Source organism: Physcomitrium patens, chromosome 1, assembly GCF_059467195.1.
Source record: "Physcomitrium patens ecotype Gransden chromosome 1, ASM5946719v1, whole genome shotgun sequence".
Taxonomy (NCBI): Eukaryota; Viridiplantae; Streptophyta; class Bryopsida; order Funariales; family Funariaceae; genus Physcomitrium; species Physcomitrium patens.
Window position 1 is genome coordinate 27,741,162 of NC_143410.1, and position 23,149 is coordinate 27,764,310.

Here is a 23,149-nt window from a genome sequence, read left to right on the forward strand (position 1 = left end):
AAACTTGTATTTAAATTTGTTTTGATTACATAGAGAAGAACTGGCCAAGTCTTGTTAAAGAAGCAATGAATCAAATACCGACACAAGATGTATAACAAAAATAATATAGTTTTGAAGTAAGAATTTTGATTCAAGAGAGATCTTGATTAAGAAATAGGATTCTCTTGGTCTTGTCCATCCTTTCCTGGTTCATTTACATTCCACAGAACATCAATCATATGATAAAAAGCTGCAGAGGCTGAAGAACAACCCTTCGCTCACTTTCACAGCACCCACATAGTTTACATACTTTAAATAAACAGCAAAGTATCTAAATTACAAGGAATCTGAAAAACGAGAGGAAGAGATCAAAATCACACTGTGACATCTTATTGTACAAATATGAAGGACCATATGTAAGAATCGTCTTCACCTAGATTAGATTTATAAACACGATTCTTACATAACTACTGTTGTTACTATTTTGCGGAATGTCATAATAATTGTTGCCTAGTTCCACTGAACCAAGAGTAAGAAGAAGCTCATTTCATGATATGTCCTCGGTTTGCTGGTAAATACCCATAAGCTTCAACTTGATTTCCCTAAACAGGGACGAAATGCTTGTCATGGTTCCTTCGATGGCGCCTACGTAGTTGATCGTGTCTGCAATTGAAGGAGATGGATAAGCTACTCCCACATAATGATGCACCCGCTCTTGTCTGCAGTAACCAGTGCCCTACCTTCACCGCTCCATGTGCAGGCCAATACAGGACTGAAATGCCCCTTCAGAGTCACAGGACTGTCTTTTGCAAACTGATTTCATATAGCCACAGATCCATCAGCCCCACCTGCAGCAACATACTTCTCGTCGGGACTCAGACATGATCTGCTCCAATTCGTTGCAACGAAATGGCCTGGAGCTCGGAACGATGCATGAACTTCTAAGGTGCGAACGTCGATCGTGTTGTGCACATTGTCCCGACCGCTGGTTAGAACTGTGTAGCCCTCTCTGGATATCGACACCGACGTAATGCCGTAATTGTGGGAAAAAACCTGGCTTGACTGCTTCCCAGAGCTGATATCCCACAAACGTAGGTTCCCATCCATGTGGCCCGAGCAAAGAATCTCCCCGCTCATGGTTAGAGCGACGGCATTGCCGTAGGAATAGCATATCAAAGTGTTGGTGGCATATCCCGTTTGCATGTCCCATGTCTTCATTGTCCGATCATAGGCAGCGCTCACGACGCGTCGGTTGCTTGTTTTACTAACATCGACAGAAACTACCTTCTCAGAGTGTCCTGTCAAGGTATGTCGCATCTGCCCTGTCTGGCTCTCCCACAAGTGCAATTTATGATCACTACATGCTGCAATAACAAATCCATTGTGATGAGATAGGGACAAGTCCAATATGGAACCCAAGCAGCCCCTCAGTGTGGAAATATAGGACCCAGTGGCCACATTCCAACTCTTGACAAGCTTATCATGTCCTCCACTGAAGAAGGTATTTCCTCCTTGCTCGAACTGGATTGCTGAACACACGCCATCATGTGCTCTGATGACAACCTCCGACACAGAAGGCAGTTCAGATTCGACAAAATCTTCTGCGCCCGCTTCACTATGTCTAACTATGCCATCAACTTTGGAGCGAGCCAACTCCATTAGCTGCCCAGATTTTATCTTCTCCGACATATCCTCATACGCAGCGTTGGCGTCGTTAAGCCGTTCCGCATCTTGCAGTTTCTGCGCAATTCATCGATCTATCAACATATTATTCTCTTTCATCAACTCTTTGGTTTGACCTTCGAGTTCCTTAACAAACAATCGGAGCTCTTTAGCCTCTGCAGTCGAAGTTTCTAGGGATCCATGCATTTCATTTGCAATCAATTCCACCAGCAAAGGATTCTCCTTCGCAGCCCTTAGCTCCTCGTGCACTTGCCTGATTGCAGTTTCCTTGTCCCTAAGCTGCAAACGTAACGACTGGCTCTCTAAAACTACCTCTACTACCTTCTCCGACACTTGTGAATGCTTCTGGTAGTTTTGATTCAATTCAAACTGCAAGCTCTTCACTTTCTCTTCCAATTCCAGTGTAGCCTGCGAATTTTCTGCATGAGATATGACATCAACAGCTAGCACATAAGCTCCCTCCTCCAATTTGTAGCGTCGCTTCATTGCCTTACAGGCTTGCACAATTGCATGTCCCATCCGATCCTCCATCTCCATCTCCTTACGACAAACAAGACACCCTAATCAAAAAATTGAGTCCCGTCTCTCGTAGATAGAATTGTCTTTGTCGCTTTAAAAACCTTAAGTTGTTCAAGAAGGATTTCCCACTTCACCGAAAACATGAGTTCCGCATCCAAATGGAAATCAATCAAAGTCATGCTAAAACACTTAATTTCCTTTTTGAGGTAAACTCAAGCTTGACAGCCAATATTCATATTTAAAGAGGATTCAACCCTCAACAGAGAATAGATGATCACGAGGACAGAAACAACAAATCCTGTCAAACCCGAAGAGGTGAGGACTCATGTATCAAGTCAAGCCCAACTCTCGTTTCATCCATTCCGACACTGAATTCATTTACAGAAAAACATTGGAGCAGTTGAATTGCGACATGGTAGGGCCCATACAAAGTGGAGATACATTCATCTCTTTCGATTTTTTTCGAAAATTAATCAACCCGCAGTGATGCGAATAATAGGCCTTTTGTCTCTTCTCGATGCAAAATGATTCCACATAACATTTTTGTAGCGAAGTTGCAAGAGAACCGAAGTTGCAACAATTTCGCCGTGTGTAAAGGACACATGAAGACGATGTTTTCTTCATAGCAATTTGTGCTGCAGCAATTTCTTCGATAATTGCTGCGAAAAAAGTCGGAGGAGCACTTAGAGATGCAGCAGGTAATGCTGCTGTGCTGCTTTTATTGGTGACCTGAGTCCACTTGTAGATTTTTGTGGGGGTAATAAAAAAACCTTACGGTTTGTGCTCGACAATGGCTGTTCAGTTGCTGCAAGAAGTCTCGACTCGCCTCCCGGTAGGCTTTTGGCGTAACTCTGGAATGCTGTGGCTTGTAACAAGCGGAATCGCAATGTTGGCGAATATCTGTTCGAAAATTGAATTTCAATGTGTGGCATTTACATTTTCTCAGTTGCCTGTTGGTCGCGGAAGAATTCTGTTTTGCCACTGCTTCGAGGACTTCTATGACAGTGTGTTTGTATTTCTAGCATTTGTTCCTGGTGTTGGCTTAGCATGCGTGTTTCGATTTGTGCAGCTATCCACGACGCATGACAAGCCATTAGCAAAGTCAGCGTGCACGGTTTGTGGGTTGGGAAGTAGAAACTTATACGGTATCACGCCTACACGACTTCGCAATTTTCCTAGCCTTACGGTGTCTACTTCCGAATATTTGCCTACAAGAAAGTGTCTACCGAGGGACGTAATTCGAGCAGATATGGGGACAGAGGAAAGTCGACGAATCCCTAGGGTACTCACTGTGGCAGGCTCGGATTCTGGAGCAGGAGCTGGGATTCAAGCCGACATGAAAGCTTGTGGAGCGCTTGGGGTTTACTGTACCACAGCGATTACTGCCGTTACTGCGCAAAATACCGTTGGAGTACAGGTACGATTGTGCGATTCTGACTTACATTACAGTTGATTGAATTTTTCATAACATGTTGACTACCGTATAGATTACTCTCAAAAAATGAAAAGCCTCGCAAGTGCCGCCTTGTTTTCATTTATCTCACGCGCTTCGCGTGAAGAGAGTCAGACACTAATCGGTTTTTACGTAGAGTCTGAAAAATCCTTTGCAAACAGAGAAAATTGGGCATTCAATTGTCAACAGGATATCATGTTAAAATGTGATGCTCTGTGGAATGCAGGGGATCCACGAGGTGCCAGCAGATTTTGTGGCTTCTCAAGTGAAATCTGTACTGCTGGACATCGGTGCTGATGTGGTAAGTTACACGAATGCTTCAGTAGGTTGTGTGCTTGCGGAGCTTGTCTCGAGATTATGATGTTCTGTTCCTGAGTTGATTCTGTGTAGAAATTTTCTTAGAGTAAAAAACATGGGGGTTTGTGGTTTTGGTACTACCGATGTTACGCATTAAACCTGACCTTGCACAATGAGTCTGAAAGAAACAATATGTTTGAATGCAGGTGAAGACCGGCATGTTGCCTTCCGTTGAGATAATCCGCAGTCTGTGTGATATTTTGCGAACATACCCTGTAAAAGGTACTCGTTACTGAAACCCACTGCAATTTTTCCGAATTGCTTCATTTGCACGATGTCTCTAATGAGTCCTCCTACTGCATGTGTTTAGTAGTAGAGGGGTGCTTGTTAATTTTTCCCATCGTGTTCAATGTTGAGAAACTCTAACCCATAAACACAATCAAGCCTTTCTAATAAGGATGATGGCTATGGTTGGAGATTAGGCCTTGTCGTGGATCCTGTTTTAATCTCGACAAGTGGTGATGAGCTCGCTGGTCCTGCGATACTTGATGCCCTTCGGTATGTCGAACTTGTTCATTGCCATGCTCAGGCTAGCCTATTATTCTCGAGAAACAAATGAGAGTAGGAATGAGTTTGAGGAGGGATGCTGACGTTGTACTGGCATGGTTGTCATATTCAGCTCGCAAGCTCTATGATTAGAATGTAAAGGTTTAGTTAATGTGTATGACAAATTACGCTGCTCAAATTTAATGACATATGTCAACATGATTGACATTAAATTTACTAACACCTCACGTGCAGAGATGATTTGTTCCCTTTGGCGGATCTGGTGACACCCAACTTGCCAGAGGCTTCCGCAATAATTGGAGGTGATCCTGTAACTACTGTCGCTGAAATGCGTGAAGCAGCTGAAGCTATTCACCAACTTGGTCCACGGTGGGTTTTTCTCCTCTGTTCAGTCGCACAAATCAAGATCTAGTTTCCGAAAAATTGAACTAAAGTTATTTGCATGCTGAACGTGGTTTTGAGAATCTCAAACTTTGTTGGATAATATATTCCTGTTTCTGCTTGATCTTTCAGGTACGTCCTTGTTAAAGGTGGGCACTTACCTGGCACCAACACCTTAATCGACGTTCTTTACGATGGTACTACCTTCGTCCTACTCTGTGTTAATCTAAGCCTTCCAGCACGTGAATGCTTTCTTTTGTACACGATAAAATGTTGTTGAGGTGCATCGCTTTTTTAGGTGTCAGGCTTTGTAGTCTTGCAACCATGATTCATGAATATGCCAATTAATACAGGAGTTGAGTGGCATGAGCTGCCGGGATCTCGGATAGAAACGCGCAACACGCATGGCACGGGATGCACTCTGGCATCTTCAATAGCTGCCGAGCTTGCCAAAGGCCAATCTATGCTCCCTGCTGTCCTGGTATGTTTTGTGTTTCATTTGTGAAGGAACATGAAAGTGAGGTTTTTAGGCATGTCATGAAGATGGACCCCCGCCTTGATGCACCTCTTCAAAGCAGCTAATTAGCAGACTCCTGTAGTTGTTTTCCTGTGAACACGATGCTTATACTACAATAATCTGTTCACGTCTTTTTTGGACTGTTGAACTGTAATTTCATAGCATTGTCGACCATATTCTATTCAGAGAGAGACACACGTCGAGGTTTGCTGGAAACTTCATTGTTGAACATGCAGGCTTCCAAGCGCTACTTAAAGGATGTACTGGAAGAAAATGCAACATTGAAGATTGGAGAAGGCAAGCAAGGCCCCGTGAACCACCTGTTTAAGCTGTCAGACTGGGAGAAGTCTTCGACGCAGAGCAAGTTTCGGCCAGAGTCACTCCTACTCTATGCAGTCACAGATTCTTCCATGAACAAGACATGGGGTCGATCCACATCAGAAGCTGTTCGGGCGGCCATTGAAGGTGGTGCTACAATCGTTCAAATCAGGTCTGTAGCTATCTTCTTCATTTTCTTTTTGTAGTTCCTTTTTCCCCCAAAAAGTTATCACTTACGTTACGCAAAATCGGTGCAACGCTTTGCATTTATGCTCAGGTACCGTTTTTCTTTTGCAGAGAGAAAGAGGCTGATACGGGCGAGTTTCTTCAAGTACGTTCGTTTTTTCTTTTACTGGGTGAAATCCCATTATGCTGGCTGTACATTCTTACTTAAGTACTGATTTCCAAAAGTCCTTTTCGTCATTACTGGCTTGTAGTTAAGCAGTTGATGCTTGAATTCCTGGTTTGAACATCTCTTGTAAAACTTCTGTGACCATGCACATGAGCTTGCGTGTAAGCTGCAAGCTGACTGGACGAATATAATGCAGGAAGCTGAAACATCACTGAAAGTGGCACGGGATTATGGAATTCCACTTTTGATCAACGACAGAATAGATATAGCAATCGCATGTGATGCAGATGGTGTGCACTTGGGGCAGAGTGACCTTCCTGTTGCTCGTGCCCGTGCAATTTTGGGGCCCGGGAAAATTATCGGGGTTTCATGCAAGACTCCAGAGCAAGCAGAGAAGGCTTGGAAGGACGGGGCTGATTACGTAGGTTCAGGTGGAGTATATCCCACAAATACAAAGAAGGACAACAAAACGATCGGGATCGAGGGGCTACGCGAGGTTTGTTATGGCAGTCCTATCCCAGTGGTCGCCATTGGTGGGATTTCTGGAGCTAATGCTGCGGAAGTCATGGCCTACCCTCGTCCAGAGAATCTGAAGGGAGTAGCAGTCGTCTCTGCATTCTTCAATCAACCCGATGTGAAGAAGGCTACTGCAGCAGTGAAGTCTGTGGTAGAGGAATGTTTGAAGGACGTTTCTGTTCCAAATACATCTTCCTAAGGATTACCGAGAGCAATGGACTAGGCTCTGTACGTATCAGACAGGATATGATGATAGTTGGGCACCGAATTTTTTTGATCAGTTTTGGAAAAATTAACGGATCTGAGTGACAACGAGATTTGAGGGTGTGTTAACATTCGTCTCGCTACTGTCACAAATTTTGTATTGCGCCACCTTTGTGACTCTGCTTAACTACTGGATTATGACTTTATCGCAATGTTTTTCAACCTCTTTGGGACTTTTGATAGTGTTGTAAAAGTTTTAGCCACCAACGTGGCAAACAAACCAAGTTTTATTTGTTATTAATTGCATGACTTTAATTGATACATTAGTTATCAAAATGGCAATATATGTAGGATTCAACTAAGTCTTATGTTATTAATATTTTTGATACAAGGCAAATGTGTTGTCTATATTCTTCCATATTTTTGGAATAGATAAAATGCCATTTAAATGATAATAAAAAAATAAAATAAAATAAAATAAAACTATCTAGAAATCCAAAAAAAAAAAAAAAAAAAAAAAAAAAAAAAATCCATTATTTCTAAAACATTGAAAAACAACTAAAACTTTTTTAACCCTAATAAGCATGACATTGTATTCAAAATAGCCATACATAGTTAGAAATGTAATTTTTTATTTATCTTTTTTTAAATATGTATTAGATTGTAAATTTGTTCTATATTTTTTTCTTTTTAAATGTATCTTAGTTTTACTTAAATAATTAGAATATTTTAAGTTTTAAACCAAAAGATAATAATTCTAATGGTTAACATTTTGAAATTATATTTAAAAAAAAAAATCACACATAATTACATGGAATTTTATTTTTTTACTCTTTTTACTTTACAAAGATCAATATACTTATAAGAGATTTATATGTGTCAAATATAAAGTCATAATTTTTTTTTAATACATTTCTTAAAGGTGGTCAATTTTGTGTACAATAATTTGTAAATTTGTCCAAATACTTGCTAAGTTCTTTCTTAAAGGTCACTTGTATATTTACAAAGCTGATGTTTTGACAATACATTTTTATTTTTATATTAAAATATATCTTAATACCCTTTATGTTGTTCCAAGATTTCACAACAACTTCTACTTAAATAATAATTTGGTATTTTATAGATGAGAAACATATCTAATTGTTTTGCAACTTTTATTAAAAAAAACTGTTTTAACTTATAAAGATTTGATTTTTTTTAGACATAATACATACTTCTTGTTTTGACATTCTTCACTAAATTAGGAAGAGATTTAATATTTTTAGATTTCTAAGCTATTTGAAGAAAATATATTTGCCAACCAAAATTAATCTAAAACAATAGAATTGGTTCAATAATTTATAATATTAAATACTAATAGAATTTTTATGACTATTCACAATTACTTCAATTAGTAGGGTTTTAAGAATGACATTTTAAAAAGACAAAAAAAATTATCGATGATTTCTATGTACACTAATTTAAATTAATGTACTAACGATTTCTTATAAACTTAATAACTTATTCATCAAGAAATGAAAAAAGAAAAAAAAACATTACAATCTAATAAGGTAGAGAAAGAAACTATAGGATTTTTAGATCTTGAGCAAATATGTATTAAGAATATATATATATATATATATATATATATAAAAGATAAATCAATCTATTTTTTTAAATGGTATTATATAAGAATTTAGTAATACAATCTCTAATAAAGTCAAAAAAATTGTTTTCTAATACATTATTTTTATTTATAATTGTACTTGTTATTTTGTGGTTTTTCTTATTATTTGAATAGTATTAAGTAAAGTATTTTTATTCTCTATAATACATGAATAATTTTTTTTATTGATATTAAGATTTTTCTTGTATTATAAAAAGTTGAAATTTAATACTATCAATTTGCATATCTTTTATATTTGATTGTATATTGTGATTGGTAGAAGTATTTGTTACAAAGATATATATTTATTAAAGAGCAACCATACAACATTTTGATTGAAACTTAAAAAATTAATTATTAAACTTGAAAATAATATTAATTATTTTATATAATATATCATATTCATGCAAATCAAGAAATGATTTCTTTACATTATTTTGTAATTCATGAGATATCAATTAATAAGTACAACATTTTCTGATTTTTTAATTAAAATTTATCAAAATTATGATGCATTTGTAGAAATACATATATATATATACATATATTTTTTATAGGATTCAAATTTAATTAATTATCATACGAATCACATTATGTTTTCTATACATAGATGAAAATTCATCAAAAATATCTAAAAATAATAAACTAAAAAAGTAAAAACCTAATAAATAAATTTCTTAAAAATCTAATATAGAATGTTTGGATTAGATATCAATGAAATTTTAATTTAGTAACTAATTATATTTGGTTGATGAATTTCTAAAACTTCAATGTAATATCACCAAACTTAATAAGGAAAGCTACTATTACTTTCGAAGTTGGTAAAAATGTATTTATATGGATCACTTGAGGTGGTAAAATTGTGAAAGAAATTCTTGTCATCTTTTAGTATTCTTAACTACTTACTATTGACGTTAACTAATGTTATAGATAAAATTTGTGCTTAGCAAGCATCAATTATTTTATTTTTTTGTTATATCTATGTTATAGCATTATTTATTAATAATAATATTTTTATAAATAAACTATCTTTAAAAAGACTTACAAAAATTATATTAATTTTGAATATAATATTATACAATTTCTATCATATTTGTCTATTGTGTATATTGGTCTTATTAAATTTTGAAAGATATAAACTAATATAAAATTATGAAAAGACAATTCATTCATATAACATTAAAAAGAGAGAAAATTAGCAAAGAAGAGATGTAGATATTAGATACGAAAGAAATAGAATGGCTATTGAAAAATACAAAGAAAATAGAAAGTCTTAAAGTAAGATTAGAATATAAAAAAGGTATGAACAAGACTAAAAATTATGTAAATCTTATCTCTATATATAGTAGCTATAAAGAGGCCCATGTAGAAGCTTTTTAACATCCACAAGGCTTGTAATTAAAATTTCCAAATTGAAAGATGCTCCTCTAATGGCTTTTCAAAAATAAGAAATTTTTAAGACAAACTTTCATAACCATGTGATAAATTTATAAGAGTTCAAAAATCTAATCAAATTCAAAGAAGCTTCTTTGATATTTCTTAAAGAAGATATAATTGACTTGATATTTTTATTTGTTATTTTTTATTTAATTCATTCAAATAATAGAGGTATTTTTTAATATATTTTCTTTTTAATACTAAAAATAAAATATTAATAATAAATAAATTAGTTAAAAATTTCTAGATTAAAAAAATTATTATATCTAAATTTTATAAATTATCATTTTTATATTAATATATTTATTTATTTTTCTTATTATTACATATAAATATATTTAATTTAGTATAGTTTATAAGATTCATTATAATTTAAATTACAGTTTAATAACTAAGATGATATAATATCTTATTAATAATCTTAAGTAATTTTTAATTTAAATTTTATCTAATAAATATGTTTATATATATATTTTTAAAAATAATTTTAGAATTTCTAAACTTTGATTTAAATCTTTAAGTTTAATATAATCTATATTATAGTATAATCTATCAACATTCATAAGCTATTATTTTATTGATGACTTTTACCACTTCTTTCTCTAACCAATAAGGTTGTCTCATTGCTCTATACTTATTTCTAATAGTCGGAGAAGCACTCAATAAAAAGATTACTTTAGAATAGAGCCAAAATAGTGGCATAGGAGTATAACTTCCAAGATCCACATTGCAGTAGCTCATCTTGCAATTTGCAGATGATACATCATTTTTAATGAGAGACAACAAAGTGGAACTAAATCACCTTATTGACACAATCAAAACTTTCACCACTGTCTTAGGCTTGGTTATCAATTGGACAAAATCAAAAGCCTAATAGATGGATAAACGTGGACCTTCCACAATGTGCACAAGCAAGTTTGACTAGGTTTGAATTCCAAAGGGACAACTTGCAAAACCATTGAGCACTCCATTTAGCCTAATCCATTACCATGCTCGATATCAACAAGTTCTTTTTAAAAAAGGTAAGACAAAAGCTCACATTTAAAAGTTCAACCAAGCTATCACTTGCCAGTCACCAATTCATTATTGATCAAGTACTTCTCTCTACACCATGGTATTTTTTGGGAGTGTGGGTCACATCTAGAAAAGCAATCAAAAACATCAAAGTCATGCTCCAAAATTATCTCTACGTTGGTAGAGAATACCAAACTTGGACCCACAGGGCTTGATCACCATGTACATTGAAGAAAAGAATTGGCAGATTCAGCCTCACTGACCCCAAAATTATCATGCATTGTCTCTTGAGCAAATAGATGGTCAAAGCATGTGAGCCAAGCCATTCTAATCTCCTCATCCTAATTCAACATAGACTTGCATTGTGCCAACCCACTATAGAAGGAAAATGGAGCCTTGAATCAAACTAGATCATGATCAACGGCCACCAAAAGTCTAGTGGCTCCAAAATATGGTCCCAAATTGTTAGTGTGTGGCAAAGAGTTGTGAAATTGTTCCATCTTCTCCAACAATTTGCCAGTAAGATGGCTAGAGGTTTGGCAACCCAACAGATCTGAAAAGGAAGACGCATTCATCTGGAGTGTTTGGCTGCAATTAGAATTCACCCAAAATATGGAAATATTTAAAATGAATAGATAATTAAAAAAATATTTTAAAGCCATCAAGTATTCCAGTTTTAGGAATTATAATAGGGCGGAATGCAAACCATCTTTCAAAATGTCATTTTTAAGCTATCGATGGGATAGAAAGCTTCTGGTCAGAACTCCTGAATTATGTGAACCTTTCGAATTTCAAATTCAGTGCTAATTTAATATTGTACACATCGTTACCCCCCACAACAAGCCAACCACCCCAGTAGCATTATATGACCCCCCCCCCCCAGTAATAGCGAACGGCAGAACCTGGTCGACAAAGGACGATGACGTCGTCGTCGTCAGAAAGCGGCAGTTCTGACGGACGAGAAGACCGTTCACGGATGAAAGCCGGAACGGAAGCGGCGCTCGTGACCGTTAGAGCGGCAATTTTGAACGTTCGACGATGGTCTCAACTTTCTCGCAACATCCGAGGCCATTGTCCAAGTTTATAGAGCCTTTCCTCTCATTCTCTTCGGCGCCATGTCTCCTCTGCTCTCCCTCTCTCTGTCTCTGTTCTCCTCTCCCGCCCTGTAGGAATCTCAGTTGCTGGAGAATGCCTGCGACGCCTGACGGAGCTTCCGATTCACATCTCATGTTTCGGGGAATTTCTGGAATTTTGGTGTCTGTCAAGCGTGACTTGGGAGGTGGGTGGAGCGACGCGGATCGAATGCTGTAGTCTCTGGAATCGAGGGTAAAAGCAGTCGGATTCGGAGGGTGATGATCGCATTAGTAGCCTGTGATTTAACTGCGAGTTTCTCCCCATTGAGGACGGTGGGTAGAAGGGTATTCGAAGGTTTAGGAGTTGGGTGTGCGGGATGAGTGGTAATGCACAAGGCAGGATGATAGAGCAGTGATCTGTTGTAGCGGCTGCTGCTGAAGAAACTCGTCTCCGGTTTGCACTGGTAGCTGTATTGCTGTATCCCGGACCCTTGGACGGCTTTCGAGATGGGCTCTGATGCTGATGCGAAGGTGAGATTTCCAAACCTGGGGCAGATCGATATGGTATAGCTTGGGGAGGTGGTGAAGGGAATACTTAGGCTTGCCGCCTTACGTGACTTATGCTGTCGATGTCAAGCTTGTGCGCCAGGAAAGTCAAGGAGCGGAGAATGGGAACAAGGGTGAGAAGCGATGGTCTTTGACGGACTTCGACATTGGAAAACCGCTTGGCAGGGGCAAGTTTGGGAACGTTTACCTGGCTCGCGAGAAACAGGTGAACTCGAAAGCCTGGTGACTTCGTTCGCATGACATTGCGTCAGTAGAGGTCGCATTCTCCTGGCGCAAGGGTACTAGCAGTGTCTCGTGGAACCTGGAATGAGCATGCAATTGCAAGAACTGACTGGATACTGTAGTCACCCGTACTTCAAAATCATTCGCGTCAGGATCGAGGGTGTTGTGCTAAACTGATGTATCAGACTTGTGTGTGACTGCAGAGCAAGTATGTAGTCGCATTGAAAGTTCTCTTCAAGAATCAGCTCCAGCAATCCCAAGTTGAGCACCAACTGCGTCGAGAGATTGAAATTCAGTCTCACCTTCGCCATCCCAACATCCTTCGCCTTTACGGATACTTCTACGATCAGGTATGGACGATCCGAAAGTGACCTACCTGGATGCTCCGGATTGTGAAGCCGCCTAGCATGCTACAGGAAGTAAATAGCACCTCCAGCTCTCCCATCCAATCAAAATGGATAAACAAACGTAATGACAGTAGTTAGTCTTCAAACTTACGCAATTCTCCACTTATCGACCACAGGCGCGAGTGTATTTGATTCTCGAGTACGCCGCCAAGGGTGAGCTATACAAGGAGCTTCAAAGGTGCAAGGTCTTCAGCGAGAAGAGAGCAGCAACAGTATGATTGAGCTCCACCTTCACTCTTAGATAGTCCATGAAGTCGAAATTCTACCTTGATTCACCTGAGAGCAGCTCTCTGGTCACATTGAGCATTGGATCACCGACTGCCCAAGTGGGATTATATTCTAAAACTGACTCACTGCTTTCTCTACATGTGCAGTATGTCGCCTCACTTGCCCGTGCATTGATGTATTGTCATGAGAAGCATGTCATTCATCGCGACATCAAGCCTGAGAACCTATTGATAGGACTGAAGGTAACCGATGCATCCTTCTCGTTTCTATGCACTCATCCAATGCGTACGTGTAACTATGCAATGGGTCGCAGTCCCAGAGCCCTAACTTAGTTGCATACTTGGAACAGGGTGAGTTGAAAATTGCCGACTTTGGCTGGTCTGTCCACACCTGCAACAGACGCAGGACGCTCTGTGGAACCTTGGACTATCTGCCTCCAGAAATGGGTATGATCCTCGCCACTGACTGCTGTCGAGAGCATCCTTACACTGAACATCTGTACTTTGTTTTTCTGTTTTTTCCTTATTTAATTTTAAGGGTTTTAAGCATTCAGTCTCATACTGCAGTGGAGGGGAAGGAGCACGACGCCGGCGTAGATGTGTGGAGCCTGGGGATCCTTTGCTTCGAGTTCTTATACGGTACCCCACCTTTTGAGGCGAAGAAGCATTCAGATACATACAAGCGGTACACTTCGATCACCTCTTGGAACCTGGTTGAAGTTCCAAACGATGCTTTTGTATAGTTCAGTACATGCACTGACATTTGCCGTTAATGTGCTCATCTGCTGTCACAATGATTTTAATCATACGACGTGCTCAATTTTTGCAGAATTGTTCGCGTTGATCTAAGGTTCCCCTCCAAGCCTGTCATTTCTACATCAGCCCGAGATTTGATCTGCCAGGTGGTTTTCCCTCACACGGCTTGTCACCCTGTGGACGACTATTTTCTCTGTTTCCATGACGAACACGTCCCCATCTCCCTGACCAAGTGCGGCACGCCTAATCTCAACGTATGTGATGTATGTGCAGCTCTTGGTGAAAGACTCTGCCCAACGGTTGCCTCTCAACAAAGTACTCTCGCATCCATGGATTGTCAATAATGCTGACCCCAGTGGGGTTTATAACGGCCATAATTGATCAAACCTACCAGAATTGGGTTACAACCTCTGTCACCTATCCTGTCAGTGGATTCTGAGCGTCCGTTCTAAGCGTGCGCATGGCACTGCAGGAAAATATTTAGGTTGCGACCATCTCTCCGAATGGTTTGATATTGCTTCCTGCGAAGAGAAAGCTAGTAGCATTAGTTTGCAGGAGGTTGCGAAGACGAAGAACTTCTCGTAATTTTCCATGAGCATGTGAGCAGTACCCCAAACCTGACGGCCGTACCTAATCTTGCTGATCGTAATAGCACAAATACGTAGTAGAGCCAAGTTTGGAGATAGTTGCCACGTATATTCTTTGTAACATACCCCCAATTCAAAAGGAGTTGGTTTATATTTCCTCTGAAATCTCAAATTCGGTGTGCGCCCCTATCTGACCTTCCACAATGGAGAAAAGTTAGTAGCAACCATCTTCCACCTAATAAGACACCCTTAGAAAGTGATATCTTTCATAACTTCCATACTACAACACTCTTTAGTAAACCTTTTAATGAAAGAACGAACAAATATCAATCTTTAACTCGTAAATTACACCTCTGTTTACATCTATAAGGTAAACATGAACCTTTGATGTTCATCTCAACTATAGATTAACTAGTCCGTTTGTTATTAGATTAAATTAAAATTCTAACCTTAAATACAGATTGTTTATATTCATTATTGAGAATGAATAGTAATTGCGTAAATGTAGTGCATCAACACGTATACTTAGAATTGTATAACTTCTGTTCACATTAGTCCATTTTTATTTTGCATTATTGTTTGTCATAGAATTTAAAACAATTTACTTTATGATATATTAATGTGTGATTAGTCTAATTAAAAATTACTTTCTATCATGACATGTACAATTTTTATGTACTGAATTTTGTAGGATAAGGTTGATAGCTAATGATTGATTATAGGTAGAAGTTTTTCGATTTTATACTTTTATGCTATATATATGTATGTAGAATATTGATTTTTTCCATTTTAATCTTAAATCAACTATTTTTGAAGTAAAATACTAGTAATTGTTAATTATTTTCATCATTTGACATCTGTAAAAACTTATCTTCTCAATGTACCTTTCTTGTGAATCTTTCTTCTCAATTCATGTCTAATGCCTCTCACTATTATGGATATGGACAAGTACTATAATAAATACTTATATGATTAAATAGAAGTAGATAAAAGTAGATAAAAATAAATTAATTTCATAATACCTTCTAGAGTAGCCTCTTAGAAGCTTCATAGATGTTGCTTTAACTTTACATATATTTGTAGTTGATTTGTAGGTTAGAAACTTGGTTGACAAGTTAATTATGTGTTGGTATCTTGCAGAACAAGCTAACTAAGTGACATACATATAGAAAACTTATCTTGTAAGTTAGGATATGTGTCTTGCAAAGTCAACATAATTTTAACGTCCTATAGAACATTGCCACATAGCTCCTATTTAAGAATATACACAGAGGCAAGAGTGAAGCCTTCTTTACTCTTTTCAACACCTTTGTAGTCTTTAGACTTGTTTTTAGATTTTTTAGTCTTCTTGTTTTTGGCAATAGCCATTCTAGTTCAATATTATATCATCTTTGAGTGACTTTCTAGTTCCTTTCAATAACACAAGAGTGTATTGATGATTTTTTTTTTTTTTGAGATTCATGTTCTTAAGAGTTTGAGAAGAGTGCTAACTTACTCTTTCTATCTTATTTTACAAGTGAGTAGATTACCCCACTTCTATTGTTGTATTTTGAAGGTTGCAAACTACCCACCTTAAAATAAAAAAAAATCTTATTTTTTATTATTTATCTTTTCTTCAAAGAGAGTGGATTATTCCTCTTTGTAAAAATTTTCATTTGGTATTAGAGGTTGTGGATTACCTTCCTCTAATTTAATTTTTTGAATTTGTTTGAATTGTATATGGAAGAAAAGATTATGGATGCTACTCTCAGCACAAGTGAGAATAGATTTGCAACTATTACAAATCTTCATGACCTTGTTAATACTCTAAAAGTAGAAATTTCACATATTTTTGATGTGAATCATGGAGGTACTATGCCTATGCATATAAAAGAAGTTCAAAATCTATGGCAAGAAGTTGTGTAATTGAAGGAAGCAAAAAGATTGACCTCACAACCAAATTCAAGGGGTTTTGCTTCTATAAATATGATAGAGACAAAGATTAATATGCCTATGAAGTTTGATAGAACAAGAACAAAATTTTGAAGATTTTTACAATAAGTCAAGCTCTATACAAGATAGCATCTTTTCTAATACTCGGATAGATTGTCTCAAGTCGGATTTATAACTACACTTCTATCATGAAGTGTTCTCTCTTAGTTTGCACCTTTAATAGAAAAGAATTTGTAACTTCTTTATGATTTGATATCATTTCTAGAAGTATTTGCGGCCATATTTGAAGAAAGTAATCAAAAAATAGTAGTAGAGATGAAGCTCTTATCTTTACGACAAGTATCATAGTCAACTACTATATATATTACTAAATTTCAAAATTTAGCTTGCGATGTAGACTAAAATAACAAAATCCTTATCAATCAATTTCAATATGGGTTGAAGGATAATATCAAAGATTTGTTACTAACAATGCCAAAGGTAGAATCTTTAGATCAATTTATTACTCAAGCCATTATATAGAACAATCGATTATTTGAAAGACATCAAGAACAAAGATTTGGCTAGAGAGGAAGAAATTAAATAATGACGATAATTTCCAATTTTTTAAAAACTTATTTGTCAAAGCTATAGCGAATGCAAATTGATATGGTATGTTTTAAACTCTTCACAAAGCAAGAAAATATTTAAAAATGCCAAGAAGGATTATGCTTATATTGTAGAAAAAACTAAATACATTACTCAATATTATCTAAAGAAACAATGTAATCACAAAATAAAAAGCATGGTTGCCAAAAAAGACAAGGTGTTGAAAAATAAATTTCTCCAGCTACTATAGTGACTATGCAATTGGAATCTTATATAATTTCTAATAAAGTCCTATTATCTCCTTAGATTCTTCACCTTATTTTACAATAGAAGTTTATTTAGGATTAAAAAATCACAAAGTCTAAGCTTTGTTAGATTCAAAAGCCTTAGTTTGTTTTATAAATGAAGTTTTTGTCCAAAAATAAGAGATATCATAAATAAATAAATAAATAAAAAAAAAAAAACTAAACATGTACATGTAGAAGTTATAGATAGTCATTTACTATCTTCTCGAGATATTATGCAAGAGACTATTCCTTTAGATGTAGCAATTAAAGATCATAATAGTATAGTAATATTTAATATAATAAGATCTCCATCTAATCTGATTATTTGAATATTATCTTAATTAAAAAAAATATAATTATCAAATAGATAAGATTTCTTGTAACCTTAATTTTTTTAAAATTTTAATTCAAAATCCCATTAATCAAGTAAAAATATATAAGTCTAATACATCCAAATTCTTATTGATAAATACAAAAGCTTTTATGCATGCCACAAAAGAAGGATTATCTTTTACTTTATATACAATGCATGAAACAAGACTAGACTATCTCAAAAATCCAAGATCTTTTTAAACCATAGTAACATAAAGCCTCATCACAAAATATGACAAAATAGACCAAAACAAAACTGAATGGAATTAAACAGAATAGGACATGAAAGACAAAATTGAGTAAATAGAAACAGAATAGAATAGAACTAAACAGAAAGATGCAAAACCAAATTTTACTAAGAAAAAAGATCTGAAGCCATACTTAACCAGATGTTCCAAAAGGCCTTGGCCAATCCTATTTATGTCTTATTCTATCACTCAAGATTTTTTAGAAGGTTCTATAGTAGTGGATTCTATCTAGATAATTATCTTAAATTCTTTTTTTAGAAGGTTTTATGATAGATCCCACCTAGATAACCATCTTAAGCCTTTTTTAGAATGTTTTATGGTGGGTTCTAATTAAATAATTGTCTTAAACTCTTTCTAGAATCTTCTACGATGGATCCTACTTAATCCACTAACCTAATTTAAATTCTAGAAACTTCCATGGTTCTAACTATTTATACAATTATAATATCTATATCTTGTTATACCGATGAAGATTTATTCTTATACAAATATCTTATCTATATCATGTTACAGTTAATCTCCCTCTATTAATACAAAACGTCATTATTTTATTCTTCACGGTATCTTCAAATTGTTTCTTAGTAATGGATGAGGTTTTGTATAGGTTCGCACATTGCATTGTAAATGGGATAATCTTTCCAAAAAACTTTGTATTGAAGTTATGGACGTCGACTACCACGGTGAAAGTAGCAATGCTCCAAAATATTATTCATTTCATGTTCTTTTAGTCATCAACTACAACTAGTAGTGGTAGTGGTTGGTATCAATCCAAAAAGTACTTTGATTCAATATAAAATCCTTTTAGTGTTATGAACATACATATTTATCTTGATAATTATCTTGATAATTATCTAGATAATAAAAATAGGTAGAAATAAGTCAAAGTAGATAAATATGATAATATCTTATAGAAAGCTTCTTAGAAGCTTCATAGATGTTGCTTTGTCTTTATACATGTCTATAGGTAATTGATAGATTGAAAACTTAGCCATCAAAGAAGCTATGTGTCGACATATTGACCACTTGTAGTAAAAATTGGACATATGGCGTAAACTTAAGAAACTTGCCTTATAAATTAGACATGTATCTTACAAGTTGGACATGTATTAGAGGTCCTATAGCATGTCGCTACATAGTTCTTAGTTAAGTAATATATATAGAGGCAAGAGTGAAGCCTTCTTCACTCTTTTACCTCCTTTCTTGCTTTTAGTCTAATTTTAAGAGTCTTATGTTTTCTAGTCTTTGAAAATAGCTATTCCAATTCTTCTTTGAATATACATACTTTTAGCTATTTTGTCATTTTTCTTTTAATGCAAATTCTATGAGTTTATGTATCTTCTTTTAATTTGTATCCTTGACAGATTAAGAAGAGTATACATATAATATAAAAACTTTATTCTTTCTTGATTAAGAGTAGATTATCTCTTTCTCTTGATAAGTCATAAGCATATTAGAAGTTGTGGATTACCTTCTTCTAAACTGATATTATTTTTAGATTTTTTTTTTCTTGATGCTTGAATATTGTATTTTGTGAGAATAGGCATCTTTTTCTTTAATGTGCTAGCAAGACAGAGCTTGCTGAAAAGAAGAGTGCAATAGCTTAAATGCAAGAGCAAATAAAAGAATTAATACTTGTAATGCATCAACGCAGTCTACCACCATAATGACCAACAAGATTATCATACAATAAAAATATAGGGATGTTTGGAATTGCTTCAACATCTACTCCAAGTATCAAGGACATGAATCTCAAAGAAAGAGAATCCTCAATACACTCTTCTATCACTGAAGAGAACTAAAAAGTCACTCAAAAGGTGATGTAATATTAAATAGAATAGCTATTGCCAAAAACAAAAAGACTAGAAAGTCTTGAAATAAGACTAAGACTAGAAAGGCGTTGATAAGTAGTTGCTTTGTTAGCTAAGACATATAGCTAGCAAAGCCAATACATGTTGCTAGTTGTCTTATATATAGTTGGCTTATTTCACAAGCTACTATATGGAGATAACTTTTTCCACAAGCTACCAATACATGGTTAGTTTTTTGGCTAATTTTCTAACCTATAAACACATCTAAAGTCAAAATCGCATCTATGAAGCTTCTCAAAAGCTTCTCTAGAAGACTTTGTAAAATTATTCTATATTTAATTATTTATTTTTAATTATGTAAGTAATTATTGAGGTAAATATATATGTCCATGACATTATCTCTCCTTCTAGGAACGAGTTCCATGACGAGCAGTCTTCATATGTTGAGAAAGTCTAAGATGTAGCAAATTATATATGCTACATACTCTAATCTTTGCTCTCTTCAAAGATGATTGATAGGTCTTCTCAACTATATATAGTATCCTATATCAAGGTGAGAAGACCACCCTATTATTTGATCATTGTTGAAGCCTTCGTAACTTCCTTCAAATAAAATATTTGGAACACTATCAAGAGTTGTTCCTACTTCTAATAAAATCACTAAATATCGGAAGTTTCTTCTAAGGTCGTGATACCAAACACGTTGTATCTTGCCATCTATTCAAGGAAGGATATGTCATTCTTGAGGATCTTCATCTCGATTCCATTATCTTGAAGGTTGCGACAATCACAATGTCTTATATGGTAAGTCTGCAAATGAAAGCTCTTGAGTTAAATCTGTTGGTTATTGGTACTTTATCTCATGAAAAATACTTAAAAGTTACAATGAAAGATAGAAGGTAGAATGTTATTTTCATTTGATCTTATTTCTTTTATAAAAAAGGTTTATTATTCTTCATCTTGGTTTTGATGGATGTCGTTGATGAAAGACTTCAACTTTTTTTGCTACATTTGTAAGATTCTTTGATGGCTCCCATGTACGTTCACTGATATTATGTCCATGCCTATGAACAAGATATTTCAACCTATTTTTATGCCACCTTAAGTCTAAGACTTCTTCCACCTCAAACTCTTAGTTATTATCCACTTCTATAGGAGGAGGTAGCATTTGTGTTCTTCTCAATATATTCATTGTCTTATACGGCTCCAAAAGAGACACATTGTTGTATTGTGGTTTGGCTACCATATGAAAATAATATAATTATGTATTTAATGTATAATTTACTTAACAACAAAGTGAGAGCCATGTTACTGGATTTTAATTGCTTGTAGAATGTGGTTAAATTATTACTTTAAAAGATGCTTGTTTAAAAAGATTACTATAGAATTTTTATAACTTTAATTTCTTTTGATAGTGGCTTTTAAGATTGGTTTTGATTGATAGTAACTTCTAAATATTTAGAGACACCTTTGTTAGACATTGGTGACCTTTGAAAAATTATTTTGGTTCTCTTATTCAGTGTTTAGAGCATAAATTATATAAATCTTATAAGAAAAAGGGTTGAAAAAGGATTTTAATAGCAAAGAGAATCTAGAGCATCCATATAGATGAATAGAGATGGATGATAAAAATCTCCATTCCTATTAGTAAAAAAATATTAGTAATGGGCTTCGAAGAGGCTGTCTGAGGCCATATTAGAGATTAGGATTAGTTTATCATGTCTATTTGAGCTTTGAAGGCTAAAGTCAACAATTCTAAGTTTTTTGCTATGGTTTTTGTGCAAATATTGTATGATTTGGAGTTTACATGAAGATATAGGCACTCAAAGTTAATGTGTTGATTTGGAAACTACTGTCATACTTTTTGACATAATGTACACGTACAGAGGGCGATTGAGGATTGGCAATTGCGACTAAAGAGAAAACTTTTGTGACTATACTTTTTACATACTAATTGCTGGATTCCAAGTTGAAGTGAAGGAGTTATTGGATTTTGAAGTCAGTGCATGCAATCTAAGGGTAATAAGTGACCCGATTTTCTAGTGGTTGCATCTTGAGTTTTATCTTAAGCAATTTGACAAGGTTTTGGATCAAAATTTCAGAGAATGTGTAATTTCATTTAAATAAACTTTATACACAAGTTTAATGACATTTGAATATTGGATTCTTGAGATATTAAGAAAATAGTGTTCGGATGCTTGTAAATTAGGGTTTAGAGCATCTGCTAGAGTTTCTTAGATGCCAGAAGATTGAATGTGAATTTGGAATTTTTTTTTTGTGATAAAATTTAAAGGTGATTTCTACCTAACTTGTAAATTTGAGACAAATTTAACAATTAGATCAAGAGTTATGAATTTTTAAAGTTCAAGAAGAGAAAATCATTTGTGGAAAAAATATGTTTTAAAGAAATTTTGTTCTATTTATAGTTTTATGCAAATTAAAGGAGTTTTTGGAAGCTAAGACAAGATTCATATAAAGGTTCAAGCTGAATTCTCTACAATTAGGTATCCAATGTATTCCTAGATAGCAAATCACGTGATATGACAATATGAAATACAAGGTGGATCTTCATAGACTCCGGTAGATATAATCAATAGGCAACAAGATTGATTTGTTTACAAATAGGAAAAGGTCCTATCCTACTATAATCTAATTTATCACAAGGATGAGTAGTCTTGATATTATGACGTAGTAACTATACCTTATCATCCATATTATCTTGTGGTTGCTCCTTGCGATAGGCATCTACTTGGATTCTATTACTCATTCTCGATCACTTTCTCCAAATATGGCCGTAAATACTTCTAGGAATGAATTCAAATCATAAAAGAGTCGTAAATCTTTTTCCATTAAAAGTACAAACCAAGAGAGAACACTTCTTGATAGTAGTGTGCCTATGAATTTGACTTGGATAAATCCATGAAGATATTAGATAGGATGCAACCTTGAATAGAGCTTGACTTATTATAAAAATCCTTGAAATTTTGATCTTATTCCATCAAACTTCTCAAACATACTAATCCTTGTTCCTGTCATACTTATAGAAGCAAAACTCTCTAGATTTGGTTGTCACGTTGATCTACTTGCTTCTTTCAACTACTCAACTTTTTACCGCAAACTCTGAACTTCTTCCATAGGTGTAGCATAATACTTCCATGATTCACATTGAAAATACATGAGATTTCCACTCTTA

General features: G+C 35.1%; 2 protein-coding genes and 1 pseudogene across 5 annotated transcripts; 2 read left to right on the forward strand and 1 right to left on the reverse strand.

Annotated features, from left to right (window-relative positions):
• Window positions 1-670: 670 nt before the first annotated feature.
• LOC112290669 (autophagy-related protein 16 pseudogene) lies at window positions 671-2,246 on the reverse strand (annotated as a pseudogene).
• A 429-nt stretch (window positions 2,247-2,675) lies between these two features.
• On the forward strand, window positions 2,676-6,998 carry LOC112291515 (thiamine biosynthetic bifunctional enzyme TH1, chloroplastic). 3 transcript variants are annotated; one of them, XM_024539060.3, is made up of 11 exons: window positions 2,676-2,879; window positions 3,251-3,598; window positions 3,861-3,935; window positions 4,138-4,213; window positions 4,414-4,489; window positions 4,733-4,867; window positions 5,012-5,076; window positions 5,233-5,360; window positions 5,633-5,886; window positions 6,012-6,045; window positions 6,263-6,998. In XM_024539060.3, the coding sequence occupies exons 1-11, from the start codon at window positions 2,871-2,873 to the stop codon at window positions 6,779-6,781; spliced, it is 1,719 nt and encodes a 572-aa protein (XP_024394828.1). In that variant the 5' UTR covers window positions 2,676-2,870; the 3' UTR covers window positions 6,782-6,998. The 3 variants fall into 3 exon arrangements, with proteins under 3 accessions (XP_024394828.1, XP_024394819.1, XP_024394837.1); XM_024539051.3 differs by having other exon boundaries at window positions 2,726-3,013; XM_024539069.3 differs by lacking the exon at window positions 2,676-2,879 and adding an exon at window positions 2,987-3,104.
• A 4,984-nt stretch (window positions 6,999-11,982) lies between these two features.
• LOC112276818 (serine/threonine-protein kinase Aurora-2) lies at window positions 11,983-14,893 on the forward strand. 2 transcript variants are annotated; one of them, XM_024508671.3, is made up of 9 exons: window positions 11,983-12,486; window positions 12,605-12,727; window positions 12,948-13,094; window positions 13,268-13,363; window positions 13,526-13,621; window positions 13,729-13,825; window positions 13,946-14,063; window positions 14,208-14,280; window positions 14,408-14,893. In XM_024508671.3, the coding sequence occupies exons 1-9, from the start codon at window positions 12,463-12,465 to the stop codon at window positions 14,513-14,515; spliced, it is 882 nt and encodes a 293-aa protein (XP_024364439.1). In that variant the 5' UTR covers window positions 11,983-12,462; the 3' UTR covers window positions 14,516-14,893. The 2 variants fall into 2 exon arrangements, with proteins under 2 accessions (XP_024364439.1, XP_024364355.1); XM_024508587.3 differs by having other exon boundaries at window positions 11,989-12,486; window positions 12,593-12,727.
• The last annotated feature ends 8,256 nt before the right edge of the window (window positions 14,894-23,149 follow it).